The sequence below is a fragment of the Chlorocebus sabaeus genome, chromosome 9 (genome assembly GCF_047675955.1).
Source record: "Chlorocebus sabaeus isolate Y175 chromosome 9, mChlSab1.0.hap1, whole genome shotgun sequence".
In the NCBI taxonomy this organism is placed as follows: Eukaryota; Metazoa; Chordata; class Mammalia; order Primates; family Cercopithecidae; genus Chlorocebus; species Chlorocebus sabaeus.
This window is the reverse complement of record NC_132912.1, coordinates 62,500,313-62,517,310: the sequence shown is the minus strand read 5'-3', so window position 1 is coordinate 62,517,310 and position 16,998 is coordinate 62,500,313. Positions and strand designations below refer to the sequence as shown.

At 42.5% G+C, this 16,998-nt stretch overlaps 1 protein-coding gene across 1 annotated transcript in view; it reads right to left on the bottom strand.

The window, feature by feature from the left end:
- Positions 1-16,998, bottom strand: part of POLR3A (RNA polymerase III subunit A) — a 50,470-nt gene that overhangs the window by 28,144 nt on the left and 5,328 nt on the right. Inside the window, exons 6-15 of the mRNA XM_007962847.3 lie at positions 16,096-16,335; positions 15,811-15,973; positions 15,497-15,633; positions 13,327-13,430; positions 11,738-11,879; positions 7,837-7,977; positions 4,690-4,759; positions 4,093-4,220; positions 3,765-3,903; positions 1,934-2,098 (exon numbers count right to left, since the gene is read on the bottom strand). Coding sequence (XP_007961038.1) covers positions 1,934-2,098; positions 3,765-3,903; positions 4,093-4,220; positions 4,690-4,759; positions 7,837-7,977; positions 11,738-11,879; positions 13,327-13,430; positions 15,497-15,633; positions 15,811-15,973; positions 16,096-16,335 — 1,429 coding nt within the window. The remainder of the gene's footprint in view (positions 1-1,933; positions 2,099-3,764; positions 3,904-4,092; positions 4,221-4,689; positions 4,760-7,836; positions 7,978-11,737; positions 11,880-13,326; positions 13,431-15,496; positions 15,634-15,810; positions 15,974-16,095; positions 16,336-16,998) is intronic.

The following is a 16,998-nucleotide window of genomic DNA, read 5'->3' as shown; positions in this document are numbered from 1 at the left end:
ACTGCAAAAGACATCTCTGGGAAATCAAGCTTCCCTAGAGAAAAGTGTTATGAATAAGGATATTTGGTAGCCCCTCAATAAAAGATTTTTTCCTCAATAAAAAACTAAGAGAACCATCAACCAGTCAGCTATTTCCAATCAGTGTTTCAGTCCTTACTCCTGAAGAACCACCAGATATTTGAGGAAAGATTTTAACATGGAAGACAAAAGACACAAATGCACAGGAAAAAGAAACTAAAAGGACACAGAAAATTCAGGAAGCAAATATAATAAAACTATGAATAATATTATCTCAGAGTGATCAGAGAAGAGACATTCAGGGATCAAAACAAGAAAGCTTTAAAAACAAAACAGGCCGGGCGCAGCGGCTCACGCCTGTAATCCTAGCATTCTGGAAGGCTGAGGTGGGCAGATCACTTGAGGTCAGGAGTTCCAGACCAGCCTGGCCAACTTGGTGAAACCCCGCCTCTACTAAAAACACAAAAATTAGCCGGGTGTGGTGGCAGGCACCTGTAGTCCCACGTACTCGGGAGGCTGAGGCAGGAGAATCACTTGAACCTAGGAGGCGGAGGTTGCAGCGAGCTGAGATCGCATCATGGCACTCCAGCCTGGAGACCGAGCAAGACTCCATCTCAACAAAACAAAACAAAACAAAACAAAACACTGCCTGTGAAGAGGAATATTGAAAAATAATATTGGAAATTAAATACATAATAGTGATAAAATTTTAAAAATCAATAGAAGTATTAAAAGATAAAGTGAATCTAGAATAAAGAAATGGCAAACAGAAGATAATTAGATAATTAATCTAGGAGTTCTAATATGTAATTAACAGAAGTTCCAAAAAGAAAGAACAGAGAAAGTACAAGAGAGAAAATTATTAAATAAATAACATAAGAAAATTTCCAGAATGGAAGGACACACAGTTGCAGATTAAAAGAGATTACTGGGTGCTTGGCACAACGAATGAAAAAAGATCCACACCAAAGGTATATTGTTGTGAACTTTCAGAGTGAGAACAGAGAGGATTCTAGAAAGTTTCTAGAATGAAAAAAACAATTCAAGGGCCAGGCGTGGTGGCTCATGCCTGTAATCCTAGTACTTTGGGAGGTGGAGGCAGGTGGATCACTCGAGCCCAGGAGTTCAAGACCAGCCTGGGCAACATAGTGAGACTTCATTTCTACAAAACTTAGTTGGGCATGGTGGCACATGCCTGTAGTTCCAGCTGCGTCAGAGGTTGCAGTGAGCCAAGATCACACTACCACACTCCAGCCTGAGTGACAGAGCAAGACCCTATCTTTAAAAAAAAAAAAAAAAAAAAAAATCAAATACAAAAACTGGAGAATAAGAATGACAATACCCGTTAACAACAACTCTGAAAACAAGAAAAAAGTAGAGCAGTACCTTCAAAATTCTGAGGGAAAATAATTTTCAATCTAAAATTGTACACCCAGGTAAGTATAAGAGTGGAATACAGATTTCTGGGGCACGCAAACATCACTTGACACATGGCACACTCAAAGCATGAGCAAACAAACAAAAAAAATAGAACAGTGAAAGCATAGTAGGCAAACACTGAGTAATCCTGGAGAACTGAATCATGGACAGCCCCAAGTGTTCCAGCGCTTCCACAGGTATCTTGGAAGCAGCCCATTAAGGATGTTTTATAATCTAACCCTGTCTGGAAGACGGTAGGGAGCTACTGCTGGTTTTGAGAAGAGAACTGAAAAGCAAATTCAAATCTGTTGTGAAACTATTCAGTAGAGTTAATTTCATTAATAACAGCACACATGATTTAGCCTGGAAGAAGTATCTTTTTCTGTGTGTATATGTGTGGGGGGGATGAAATGGCAATAAAAGAACAAAATAACATAAACCCTTAAGACTGTAACAATTACAGCTTTAACTAAAAGGAGGATGCTGAGATACTCACACAGGTAGACAGGAGCCAGCCTGGCGAGCCGTGACATGGCATCCGCAGCTTCATTCTGTCCCCAGTCTCGCAGCAAAATGTAAAAAATATTGTTCTTGGATCCTGACCCTAGGGTTCCTTTGTCCATGCTGCCACTCATCAACTCACTGTTCTGAATTGTAACATCTGGAAGAATGATTATATATTTAGACAAACAATTATTTATTACTTTGCTTTAATTCCAAAATGAATTTGAGACAACTGAGAAAATATATTCCCATACTGACAGTTAAAGCAAAACAAATAGAAATTCTTCTCAAAGTTTTTTTTTTTTTTTTTTTGGGGGGGGGGGGGGCGGCGGTTAAAGGAAAACCTGGGAATTTTTGAAAAATATAAAAACTCCAGTTAGTGTGTAGTCCTAACCCTGAAATATACCAGTTGACCCTCACTCTCCTCATCTGTGAACTGTGGGTAACAGTATCAGGCACTTGTTATCTTTATGTTATGGGATATTTTGAGCATCAGATGAGATAACATACAGTGAAGTGCTCTATAAACTGTAAGCAATTTGTTACTCATATATTAAAAATGAACAAAGGTACCATCAAGTACAGCCTATACAACAACAAAATGAAATTCATATCCAAAAAGAAACAAAACATAGTCTAAAACAAGAAGCTGAAGTATTTTAAAGATCAGAGAGCATATTTCCAAAGAAATAAGCCTGAGGAGTATCAGTGCCCTTCAAAACATTTGCTCTTCATTAGAGGACAGCAGAAATCCTGACCTTCAGAACTCTGCAATTCAGTTCTTTAGTACAGAGTCCTGGAGTTCCATTTCTAGTCCCGAGGTCTTGCTAGCAAAGCCCATTCTACATCAGTGCTACTCAAACTAGGCTGCTGGGGAGCTGCTTGGTAGTGGTCTGGGTGAGCTAACACGCTCACATCAGAAAGCAACTCAATGGATGCTGGCTAAACAGCAGTGCTCTGGATTGCACTTCGGGTTGAACTGGTTTAGACGGACTCAGACGACCTGCATGAAAATTCTTTCCCTGGCTGGGTATGGTGGTTCACACCTGTAATCCCAGCACTTTGGGAGCCTGAGGTGGGAGGATTGCTCGAGCCTAGGAGTTCGAGACCTACTTGGACAACGTAGGGAGAACCTGTTCGTCTTAAAAAAAAAAAAAAAAAAAAATCAATCCAGGCTGGGTGCAGTGGTTCATGCCTATAATCCCAGTACTTTGGGAGGGCAAGGTGGATCACTTGAGGTCAGGAGTTCAAGACCAGCCTGGCCAACATGGTGAAACCCTGTCTCTACTAAAAACACAAAAATAAGCCAGGCGTGGTGGCGGGTGCCTGTAATCCAAGCTACATGGGAGGCTAAGGCAGGAGAATCGCTTGAACCCAGTAAGCGGAAGTTGCAGTCAGTTCAGATCGTGCCACTGCATTCCAGCCTGGGCGACAGAACGAGGCTCTGTCTCAAAAAAAAAAAAAAATTAAATGCCTTAAATAATAAAATCCTTATTGATGACCAAAAAAAAAAAAAAAATGACAAAATAAAGACAAACTGTACTAAGTGAGAAAAACTAGTCACTTAAGACAAAACACATTTAGAGAGAACATTCTAACTACTGCGTCACGTGTCTACATCATCTCTACTTTTAAGAGAAATGGGGAATTACATCTGAGAGAAGAAATACCAGCTACATTTTCCTGAAGAATAAACTTTCCACCTAAGGCTTAGAGAAACACTGAATTTGCTTGCTAAGTGAAGGTACCAGCAAAACTGACAACCAGCCACTTGCTTTTCTGTCCCGTCCTTCCTCCTCCCCACCCAAGTTCCATCCACTCACAGGAATCATTGGCACAGAGATCTTCCCCTTTGCCACAGTACTGCTTGCCCTTGGTTCGCAAGTTGGCCCTCACTGGATTGTCATCGCTAGGCCTGAGGATGACACTGAAGATCTGCTTTCCGGTCCACAGGGTGACAGGCTGAGGGATGGGAGGAAGCCTGAGAGTCAGTAGGCTGAGCCTGGTCTCAATCCCCCTTCAGTAGACAAAGCCAGACGGCCCAGGGACTGCACTCGAGCCTGGCACCAACACAGTTCCACTCACTTCACCAGTCCACCCACACGAACACATACACACACCTGTGCACTGACACACAGCTCCTGCACACACCTTTAGGATCGTAGGCGGTGGAAGGCGAACTTTAATTTTCTCATCCTTGCCAACCAGTATTGAAGCAATGATTTGGCAAGCCTTGGCTCGATCAAAGAAAGTGTCCTTGAGAGTGAGGAGATAGGCACCTAAGCATTAGTGACCAACACAAAACAAAGAAAAGGAATGAAATTGTGAGAATACTGCAAGGTTTCAATTTTAAAATAAACTTGAACCATGACCAACAGCATGAATTAAAACAAACAGCCGCTTACTGGCTTTCTCCTTCAACTATGATCTACCTCCACAGGACATGACTTTGTTTTGTTCACTGCTGCATCCCCAGGCAAAGGGGACAGATTCTAAGCCAGACACTAGGTTTAGAAAATGCCCAGTCCATGAGAGGAGCTCACTAAAGACTTGCTGAATTAATGAATAACCAACCAATGAAAAAAAAAAAAAAAACACAAGGAGGTTCATGATCAAACTTAGTAAACAAAAATCCAAATTAAACACAGGCGATTAAATAGCTTTTCAAGTCATCACATGAATCACTATGAACGAGGAACACTGTGTTCCAGTCAGAAGTCTCCTTTCAAGTGAACTTCACCAACCCACCTGTTAGAAAATCCTGAATAGCAGCAATCAGTGGTTCCCCATTCCTCGGGGTTACAAGATTTGCTTTAGTCTGTGGGAAAAGTAAGCGCAGTCAGTTAGCTGTTCTTGGATGGATGATGCAGCCCAAAGCCTGAATCGCAAGGTTTTTGAATAGTTATGAACAAATACAGAGTAGCAGAAGGATGAGGCTGAGAAATGAAAGCCTGGGGTCTGAATCCCAGCTTTGTCACTAACTCCCAGTTCCTTTATCTGTCAAGGGGAGAGAAAAAAATACCAGCAAGATTGACCTAGGAGGTTCCTACGAACACCAAAATGAAATACTAACTGAAGTTATTTCAGAATTCTATGAAAAACTCCACCCATGTAAGAAGATTTTATTGTTGTTTGTTTTTGAGACAGATTCTTGCCTATAGCCCAGGCTAGAGTGCAGTGGTGTAAATATGGGTCACTGCAGCCTCAACCTCGTGGGCTCAAGCAATCCTCCCAGCTCAGCCTCCCAAATAGCTGGGACTACAGGCCCACATCATCATGCCCAGCTAAGCTTTTGCATTTTTTTGTGGAGACGGGGTCTTACTTTGTTGCCTAGACTGGTCTTGAACTCCTGGGCTCAACTGATCCTCCTGCCTTGGCCTCCCAAAGTGCCAGTATTACAAGCATAAGCTACTGCACCCAGCCCTATTGTTATTACTAAATGCACTTCTCCAAAGAAAATTCATTTCTGTGAATGATGAGGAGCGTTGTTACCTCTGAAGTCAACCAGTTCCACACTTGTCCACAGTAACGACAGAACGGTTAAATGTCCCTTGGTTAAAACATTAAATTCTAATAATAATCAATCCAATAACAAAATTTAATTAAACATTTAATGAGGGCCTATGTTGGGCAAAAATGGGTGTTGGGTAGTAAAACATAATTAACTTATGTAAAGAAGGCTGTGTGTGTATCAGAGTACATTTGCTCTAATCTTGATATGAAAATGCACATGTGTTTATGGGTTTTCTGGGCCTTTTCACCCAGAAAGCAGGGTCCTCTCAGACAAAGGCCTATTACCACCTACTTCTGAGCCACTATCCAAAGCAGGGACCCTTCAACCAGAGTGGGAGACAGCTGTTCAGCCAGATGTGCCTCTTTATTGCACACTGCCTGACTGCTCTTACTCCTGGTTTAGAGACTCTCCCTGAGTGGGATACAGGTAGTCTAGGGGTAGAAGTAGAGTGCAAGGGGCTAAGATTCGTGAATTTTGAGAAAGTCTCCTGGGTAATTTCGGGCCACATCCAAATTAGAGCCCTACAAACTCCATTGAGAACAGCACCCTAAATCAGAACGATAGGTATTTTCTCACTTGAAATTGAGGAAACTTGTCCACATGGTAACTAAGGATTCTTCTACCCCCAAATCCTTGGAGCCTTTGTTTTATTATTGCCATTTGTAACCAATGAATATGTAGTTATAACACAATGTCCACAGTATGGATCCTCAATGGCAGAGTCAACAGCGAAGTCTAAATGGTTGGTTGCAAGCTGATGGCTATTATTCCTAGCAACATTCTAAACATTACTTTTTGTAACAAAAATAATATATGCTCATTATATAAAATAAATCTAAGGCCAGACGCAGTGGCTCAAGCCTTTAATTCCAGAACTTTGGGAGGCTGAGGCGGGCCGATTGCCTGAGGTTGGGAGTTCCAGACCAGCCTGGCAAATGTGGTGAAACCCCGTCTCTCCTAAAAATACAGAATTAGCCAGGCGTGGTGGCAGATGTCTGTAATCCCAGCTACTTGGGAGGCTGAGGCAAGAAAATCACTTGAACCTGGAAGGTGGAGGTTGTGGTGAGCCGAGATCACGCCATTGTACTCCAGCTTGGGCAACAAGGGTGAAACTCTGTCTCAAAATAATAAATAAATAAAAAATAAAGAAAATAAATCTAAACATACAGACAACTTAAAACCCCAAAACCATGCATGTGATACTGAAAGCCTAAACCAACAGGTTTAAAAGCATCACATCAGAAATGGTTAAGTGTTTTTGGAGGTAGGGACACTTACAACTGTAAGACTTACCATTTCCTAATATAGGAAGCTGGAATACTGAAAAAAAGCCTAAAGCTCTTAAATACTCAATAGCTGGGGATCATGAAGTTCAGGAGGGCAGAATCCTACACAGCAGGTGCCACATCCCACTGTGTTATTGCTGGGTCAGGAGTGAATAGTACATGTGGTGCCAAAAGGTTTTTTTTTTTTCTTCTTTTGAGACAGGGTCTTGCTCTGTTGCCCAGGCTGAACTGCAGTGGTGCAATCACAGCTCACTGCAGCCTCAACCTCCTGGGCCCAAGCAATCCTCCCACCTTAGCTTCCCAAGTAGCTGGGACTACAGGTATGCACCACCACACCTGGCTAATTTTTGTAGTTTTTGTAGAGATGGAGTTTCGCCATGTTGTCTGGGCTGGTCTTGAACTCCAGAGTTCAAGTGAACCACCTGTCTAGGCTTCCCAAAGTGATGGGATTACAGGCCTGAGCCACCGCGCCTGGCCTGTGCCAACAGTGAAAGCCCAACTGTAAGCTCCTTAACAGCAGGCATGTGCCTCACTATCACCGGTCTCCTGAAACACCTACTGGGCACTCCTTATGCATGTGTAAAATAAAATGGTGGTAAGAGTTATTATCATTACATATAATACTACGTCCTTTAAGAAGATGAAGCATGTAATATAGTTTAGGAAGGTTTCCGTTCAAAATGTTCAATAAAATGTATCAGTGCTTAAAGTATCTTCAGCTACTGGAAAATTTACTTAGGTAGGATGTCTTCTTCCCTGGTTACATCCAACACGGATAGTCATATATTCTTTTCGTACCTTGTCATAACTGGCCCTCATGTATACATTTTCTCCCCAGAATCCATATTTATAGGCCAGAAAATCCCCTCAACACATCTGTTACAGACCCTAACTCATGTATACACTATAATTTCCAAGAGAGATTCTTCAAAGGCTCAAAAGAAACCAATAAAAAGAGAGAGATATAGGCAGTTAGTGCAGAAAGAGCCTGGCTTCTTTGGCATTGTTAGTTGTGGTGGTGTTTTCACATAAGTTCCCCTTTGCCTCCTTTCAAGGAGCTCTTATGCAAAAGCTGGGCTGTGCCACCCTACATACCCCCATCAGAACAAGGGCCTCTGCTTTAGCTTCTTCTGTTTGAGGAAGATGAAGGTTCATTTCGTCACCATCAAAGTCAGCATTGTAGGGTGTACAGACACACTCATTAAATCTGAAGGTCCGGTGGGGCTTGACCCTGGCCTATGGAACACAAAACACAACACAACACAACAAAACAAAACAGGAAGAGGACTTAGGCATTTATCCAAAAGCTCCTTGTTTTGAAACATTAAAGATGATTTCCTGGAAAACTTGGCACTGGCTTAAGAAAGTAGATTCCCAGTATGTTCTGTCGAGTGGTATATATCATTTATGACTTATTCCCAGCCTGGCCAACATGGTGAAACCCCGTCTCTACTAAAAATACAAAAATTAGCCAGGCGTGGTGGCACACGCCCGTAATCCTGGTTACTCAGGAGGCTGAGGCAGGAGAACTGCTTGAACCCAGGAGGTGGAGGTTGCAGTGAGCCAAGATCGTGCCACTGCACCCCAGCCTGGGTGATAGAGCGAGACTCCATCTCAAAAAAAGAAGAACAAAAAGAAGACTCATTCGAGGAGCTTTATTAGATTGAACCAAAGCAGTGAATTTCAACAAAGGTGCCAATGTGAAGGCTTCCACTGGCCAAGGATGTCATGGTTTCAAGTATCAAAAAGATTAACAGAAGTTGATTAAAATACACCAACTAAATAAAAACCCATGTGTTTATAATGACACTGAAAAAAGAGAAAGTCAAAACAAACAAAAAACCCCAACCAACCTTGTTGGAAGTTACTGAGCACTAACCCCCTTTTTTATTTGAGACAGAGTCTCACTCTATTGCCCTGGCTGGAGCGCAATGGCGCGATCTCGGCTCACTGCAACCTCTGTCTCCTGGGTTCAAGCGATTCTCCTGCCTCAGTCTCCTGAGTCGCTGGGATTACAGGCGAGTACTACCACACCTGGCTAATTTTTGTATTTTAGTAGAGATGAGGTTTCACCGTTGGTCTAGAACTCCTGACCTCATGATCCACCCACCTTGGCCTCCCAAAGTGCTGGGATTACAGGCATGAGCCACCGTGCCCAGTCCTTTTTTTAAAAAAATTTTTTTTTCCTAAGCACACGAACACAGGAGAGCACTAAGTTCTTACTACCCAAAATGACAATAAAGGAAAAAGACTTAACCATTTACACTGCTTTTGCTTTAAGAACTGCACCTCTGAGCAAGCAAACAGACCTAATTAACAAGGGGGTATTTTCCATTACAAGAATTCTAGATAATAAATGTGAAATGAATGATAGATTCAAAAAGTGGGCTTCCATTTTGTAGCCCAATAAAATAACACAGGAAATGATGATAAATGAATTAATTAGAATGAATTCACTGCTTGCATCTTGACTCAAACCACAAAAAAACATTTTTGAGACAAACGGAGAAATCTGAATATGAACCAGGTATGGACCTGGCAATGCCAAGAGATGACTGTTAGTTTTGTTAGGTATGATTACAGCACTGTGGTTATGTAAGTTTTTCTTACAAACGTAAACTGAATACATATTGAAAACTGACACACATGTGGGTTCATTGAAGAAAAATGGGAAAGACAAAACAAGTGTGGCTAAATCTTGAAAATTATTGCATATAGAGGATGGGAATGTGTAAGTTCATTAGATCATTCTCTCTACTTTAGTGTACATTTGAAACTTTTCTTTTTCTTTTTTTTGAGATGCAGTTTCGTTCTGTCACCCAGGCTGGAATATAGTGGCGCAATGTCGGCTCACTGCAACCTCTGTCTCCCGGATTCAAGCGATTCTCCTGCCTCAGCCTCCCGAGTAGCTGGGATTACAGGCACGTGCCACCACACCTGGCTAATTTTTTGTATTTTAGTAAAGATGGGGTTTCATCATGTTGTCCAGGTTGGTCTCAAACTCCTGACCTCAAGTGATCCACCCGCCTTGGCCTCCCAGAGTGCTGGGATTACAGGCATGAGCCACCGCACCTGGCCTCAAAATTTTCAAACAAAAAAAATTTCTACTTTTTTTTTTAGAGACAGGGTCTCATTATGTTGCCCAGGCTGGAGTGCAGCGGCTATTTATAGGTGTGATCATAGCACACTGTAGCCTTGAACTCCCAGGCTCACGCGATCCTCCTGCCTCAGTCTCCTGAGTAGCTGGGGGTACAGGTGTGTGCCATTGCCAGTCAAAAAAAACTAATAATTACATTTTGTAATGTTCCAAAGCCAAGCAAAATGTTCCAGAAAGAGAAGGCTTTAGTTAACGCTCTACATACTCACAATCATAATCCCATAATCACAAACTACTTCTTTGTTATTTCTACTGTTAGGTAAACAGACTGATATGTGTCCAGACTACCCCAAAATGAATCTAGAAAACAATATTACCATAAGAGGCTGCTTAAACAGTTTTCAAAGGCTTATGGATTAACAGCTTTACAGATAGGAGAATCTATGAATATTGAACAAATTAAAGCTGTGTCTCATTTCCATTTTAAATCTCCAGAAAAACGGACTGCTGCTGTCGCAAAACTAAATCACCAAAAAAATATGGTTTAAGGTCTTAGTTGGAGGACTACTGTAAAGAAAAAATCTTTTAAGCATTTTAGTTGCTTAGTTAATATGCAAAGTTAAATTAAAAGTCAATTTTCCGGCTGGGCACAGTGGGTCATACCTATAATCACAGCACTCTGGGAGGATCCATTGAGCACAGGAGATTGCGACCTGTCTGGGCAATACACCAAGACCTCACCTCTACTTTTAAAAAAAAAAAAAAAAAAAAAAAAAAAATGCTGAGCACGGTGGCTCATGTTTGTAATCCCAGCACTTTGGGAGGCCCAGGTGGGGGAATCACCTGAGGTCAGGAGTTTGAAACCAGCCAGGCCCACATGGTGAAATCCTGCCTCTACTAAAAATACAAAAATTAGCAGAGCATGGTGGCATGCACCTGTAACCCCAGCTACTTGGGAGGCTGAGGCAGGAGACTCACTTGAACCCAGAAGGCAGAGGCTACTATGAGCCAAGATTGTACCACTGCACATCTTGCCTGGGCAACAGAGTGAGACTCTGTCTCAAAAAGAAGAGCTGGCCATCATGGCACATGCCTGTAGTCCTAGCTACAGCAGGCTGAGGTGGGAGGATCCCTTGAGCCGAGGGAGTAAAAGCTGCAATGAGCCAGATTGTGCCACCGCACTCTAGCCTGGGCAACAGAATGAGACTGTCTCCAAACAAAAAAAAAAGTCAATTTTCTGCCATACCTATTTTGTATAAGTTTGTGCACACAACACATATACATGTGTATGTTTTTGTGAAATCATGCTAGTCACTTTCAATTAAATCCTCTCTTAGTGTTTTGTATGAATATTACATTGCAAAGATTAAAAATTTAATATAAAAAAATTAAAGCTTACTAAAAGGAAGCTTGAAATTAAAAAGTTTCACTCAAACTAAAATGTGAGAGAAGAGGGAGACCAATAGTTATAAAAGCTTGGGCCAGGTGTGGTGGCTGCTCACGCCTATAATCCCAGAACTTTGGGAGGCTGAGGGAGGATCACTTGAGCCCAGGAGTTCCCGACTAGCTTGGGCAAAATAGTGAGACCCCCGTCTTAACCCAAAAAAAAAAAAAAAAAATTAGCCAGGTTTGGTGGCACATGTCCATGGTCCCAGCTACTTTGGAGGCTGAGGTGGGAGGCTTGCTTGGGCCTGGGAGGCCAAGGTTGCAGTTAGCACTTGTGTCACTGCACTCCAGCCTGGGTGACAGAGCAAGACTCTGTCTCAAAAAAAAAAAAAAAAAAAAGTTATGAAAACTTGAGAAAACAGGCAATTTTAATTTTAGAAGTCCAAGAGTTTAGCACTGAACAGTCATGGCAATTTCTACATGATGGAAAATTAAAAAAGCAGTCCTACTCACCAGATGAGCCATAATGCTCAATTTGTGCAGTGAGGGCTGCCGGTTGAAGAGCACCACATCTCCATCAATGAGGTGCCTCTCTACGATGTCACCATACTTGAGCTCTTGAGCCATCTTTTCTCGATTCCCATATTTCAAAAACCTGAATGTGCAACAATAAACATGATCTGTGAAAACAAAGCTCTCTCACCAAGTTTCTCCCTCTTTAGATCAGGATTCAATGTTTAATATGTTATTTCATCAAATCTAAGACGCCTCCGTTTTAATGTCATATAGTTTTACATGCCAAGAAAAAAGCTCCCTATTAAACTATGACAGGGTGGGCGAGGTGACTCACTCTTGTAATCTCAGCACTTTGGGAGGCTGAGATGGGTGGACTGCTTGATCCCAAGAGATAAGGGACCAGACTGGGCAATATGGTGAGACCTCGTCTCTACAAAAAACACAAAAATTAGCCAAGCGTGGTGGGGTGTGTGTGCCTGTAATCTCATCTAGTTGGGAGGCTAAGGTGGGAGAATCACCTGAGCACAGGAGGTGGAGACTGCAGTGAGCCATGATTGTGCCACTGCACTCCAGCCTGAGTGACAGAGTAAGACCTCATCAAAAAACAAAAACAAAAACAAAAAGCTATGATAAATTAATCTTAAGGTATATCCAGCAGGGTGTGGTGGCTCATGCCTGTAATCCCAGCACTTTGGGAGGCTGAGGCAGGTGGATCACAAGGTCAGGAGTTCGAGACCAGCCTGGCCAACATGGTGAAACCCCGTCTCTACCAAAAATACAAAAATTAGCCAGGTGCGGTGGCAGGTGCCTGTAATCCCAGTCACCCGGGATACTGAGGCAGGAGAATTGCTTGAACCCAGGAGGCAGAAGCTGTAGTGAGTCGAGATTGCGCCACTGCACTCCAGCCTGGGTGACAGAGCAAGACTCCGTCTTGAAAAAAGAAAAAAGATATACCCTAATTTTAGAAATGCTAAAAGCCCTGAGAGCCTAGGTGACACAGGCAATGATCCACTTTATATATTTATTGTATTTCTGAGACAGTCTTGCTCTGTTGCCCAGGCTGGAGTGCAGTGGTGTGATCTCAGCTCACTGCAACCTCTGCCTCCTGGGTTCAAGCGATTCTTGTGCCTCAGCCTCCTGAGTAGCTGGGACTACATACGTGCGCCACCACGCCTGGCTAATTTTTGTATTTTTAGTAGAAAAGGGGTTTCGCCATGTTGGCCAGGCTGGTCTTGAAGTCCTGGCCTCAAGTGATCTGCCCACAGCCTCCCAAAGTGCTGGGATTACAGGTGTGAGCCACCAAGCCCAGCCATAATGATCCGCTTTAGACTTTGGTATCCATGGTATTTTGTCCTCCTGGATCCAATAACATTACAAGCCTGAGAACAAAGGAGAATTTCATGTATATTCAATGACTGAACAGAGCAAATGACATACCTCGGCTCATGGAAATTTAAACAGATATTTTCCACATGCCAAAATGTCACACAAACTGTATTCTGGATTGCATTCTGTGACTGAGTGTGACCACAGTGAACTTTGCCATGAAAAGGTAGTTAAATCCAACTAGATTGGGAAAAGATTACCTTTTCATCTGTGTATGTCTCTGCTGAATGAAGTTTGCTCCTGGGTGAACCTCGGGGCCGTTTTGAACTAGTTTCCTCAAGAAACTGATGTTTGCTTTGTTTACCTGCATTAGGGAAAAACCACAATGTTACTCTCAGGTATCTAGAAGCTAACAAATGATAGTGAAATGTGTCTTAATCTTTACTTTCCTTGTACAGATTCTAGGAGAAAGAGAGGCATCCTGGGCAGTCTGCTGCCTATGGTCTTGAGTATAATGTGAACAATGGACTGGCAAACAAGCCCCCAGCTTCCAGTGTCAACTCAGCTGTTTGTTCACCGGGTAACACAGTCAAGTTCTTTCCTGGTGCTTGGTTTCCTCACTGGTAAAACGGGTAGGCTAGATTGACTTATAGGGACCTTCTGTGATCCTAGAAACAGGTGGCAACTCGATCTGCAATAACTTACTGGGGTCTTGTAAGGTTTAAAAGTTGTGACACCAGCACTACAAGCCCTGGTTTGCATTGAATGTGTTCTGCAACCTCTTAAATAATTGTCTTGTGGGACACCATTCTGGAGAAATAAACTCTTGGATCATTAGTAACTCAACTGAGGACACATGACGCAAGCTGACCAGGAACATCTATGATCTGGGCTAACTGTGAGTCTCACGGGTAAAGCCAATCAATATTCTCTTGTTAGCATGCCCTTCTGTTATTTAGACCTCAATTAAAAACAAACAAACAAACAAAAAGTATGGGCTGGGCACGGTGGCTCATGCCTGTAACCCTAGCACTTTGGGAGGCCAAGGCAGGTGGATCACTTAAGGTCAGAAGTTCGAGACCAGCCTGGCCAACATGATGAAACCCCGTCTCTACTAAGAATACAAAAACTAGCTGGGCGTGGTGGTGGGTGCCTGTAATCCCAGCTACTCAGGAGGCTGAGGCAGGAGAATCACTTGAACCCAGGAGGTGGAGGTTGCAGTGAGCCAAGATTGTGCCACTGCACTCTAGCCTAGGCAATAGAGTGAGACTCAGTCTCAAAAAAAAAAAAAAAAAAAAAAGTAGTAGCTGGGCATAGGGCCCTGTAATCTCAGTGACTTTCAGTGACTTGGGAGGTTAAGGTGGGATGATCACTTGAGGCTGGGAGTTCAAGACCAGCCTGGGCGACATACTGAGAATCCCATCTCTAAAAAAATTTTTTAAAAATTAGTTGGGCATAGTGGTGTGCACCTGCAGTCCTAGCTACTCGGGAGGCTGAGGTATAAGAATGGCTTGAGCCCAGGAGTTTGAGGTTACAGTGAACCATGAACACACCACTGCACTTCGGCCTGGGTGACAGAGCGAGAGTCTGTTTCTTAAAAAAAAAAAAAAAAAAAAAAAGAGCCTTTCTCGGCATGCAGCAATAGCCTTAAAATGTTCAAATGCTTTGACTCAGTGACTGTAGGTTTTAAGAATAAAAACCTATCCCAAGGATATTAACTAGGGGTAATGTTTACCATTCAGTTAGTTTAAAATATGAGGTATGAACCAGCATAGAAAAGTGTCTTAAGTTTTTTTTCCTTTTCTTTTTTTAAGTCAGGGCTGGGAATTCAAGACCAGCCTGGGCAACATACTGAGAATCCCATCTCTAAAAAAATTGTTTTAGAATTTTTCACCAGGCTGGAGTGCATTGGCATGATCTTGGCTCACAACCTCCACCTCATATGCTCAAGCAATCCTTCCACCTCAGTCTCCCCAGTAGCTGGGACCACAAGCGCCTGTGGCCACTCCTGGCTAATTTTTTGTATTTTTGGTAGAGACAAGGTTTTCACTGTGTTGCCCAGGTTGGGTCTTGAACTCCTGGGCTCAGATGATCTACCTGCCTTGGCCTCCCTAAGCGTTGGGATTACAGGCGTTAGCCACCATGCTCGGTCAAGATGTTATTACTTGCAAAAAAGCGTTGCAAAAAAGTATAGCACATAAATGAATATATACACATGAAGCCAGAAACAACTGTGGCTGCAGATGGTTTAGAGAATACATACCACCATATATGTATAAAACAAACTGGGAAGACACATACACTCACCATAAACCATATGGGTCGAGTGGGTTACTGGGGACCTTCTACTGCCTGTTGTTTGCAATACCAAAATACAATGTAAAAGACTGAATTTAAAACAAAGAATTGAGCAGCTGAGTGGTCACTTACCTTCTCAGGAAAAGTTAGAATTTTGGCCACATGAACTGGCACAGCTACCTCATCAATCCGGAGGTTGGGGTCGGGAGAGATGACTGTTCTGCCAGAAAAATCCACTCTCTTTCCTGAGAGATTTCCTCTAAATCGACCTAAATAGCCAAAAAAAAGTCACAGGTCCCCATGGCATACCATGGGCTGATGGGAATAATAAGAACAGAGAGACTGAGGAAAGCCTGTGACCTCCAATGAGAGAAGCTGGACAGACATTCTACAAAAATGAACCAAAGAGAGCAGGCCAGCTTCTGCACATCTTCTGGGAAACCTACCCTGTTTTCCCTTCAGGCGTTGGACGAAGCCTCTGGTCCACTTCTTTGGTGCCATGTTGAGGGGAATACCCGAGAGCTCACTGTTAATGTAGAGGGCACACTGCAGCTGCAGGAAATCCCAGTCCTCCATGATCATCTGGGTCTTGGCTCCTGAGATCCGATGCTAAAACCAGCACAGCCCGAACAGACACAAACCTGGTCAGTTTGAGTTTTCTCACATTTTCTTGACCAGAAGTTCTTGGATAGATATACTACGAAACTTACAAGCTAATGTGAGGCACTGACCTTTTTAATAACATCGTTTAGGAAAATGATTTCTGTCAATTTCATTGTCAGATCATCTTCATTGGTGCCAGATTTCAAATCACTCACAACGGAGGGTCTGATACACAAAGGAGGCACCAAAAGTCGTGTGAGAATCAAATCAGATGGCTTTCCGGCTTCTGGGTTCATCAGAAGTAGAGGAACATCTTCAGCTGGGATTCGTTTAAATAAATTCAGAACTACTAAGGGATTCAAGTTTTCCTATGGAAACGAAGAAAGGCAGAAATGGAGATACTATGTTAGTTTTCCATAGCTTCGGCAAGGTTTTCCTTCACCATGTTTTCTAACCTATCTGTCACTTAGGATAAGTGACAACAGAGATTTCTATGGATGACATGCTATGCTGCAAGAGCCTTAAAAATGTGTATGTCTTTTATTCCAATTTTTCAAGCCAAAAATTCCACTTGTCATAATTATTCCCAGGGGTGTAACTTCAGAAATGAACACAAAAATTTAGCTACAAGAATGTTCACAAAAGCTGTTTTTTCGGTTGTTATTTTTTATCCATGTGACAGAATAGGAAGGTAATAAAAACTGTTTTTAACAGCATAAAGTTGGAATAGCCTGACAGTTTACTGGCTACATAAAATCATGGTATATCCATATGTGGAAAAGCAGTAAGCCATTAAAAAAAAAAAAAAAAAGATACTAGACAAACATAGCAATTGACATAAAAAATGTTCATAAAATATTGGCAGCTGGAGGCTGGGCGCAGTGGCTCAGGCCTGTAATCCCAGCACTTTGGGAGGCCAAGGCAGGCAGATTACCTGAGGTCGGGAGTTTGAGACCAGCCTGACAAACATGGAGAAACCTCATCTCTACTAAAAATACAAAAATGAGCTGGGCATGGTGGCACATGCCTGT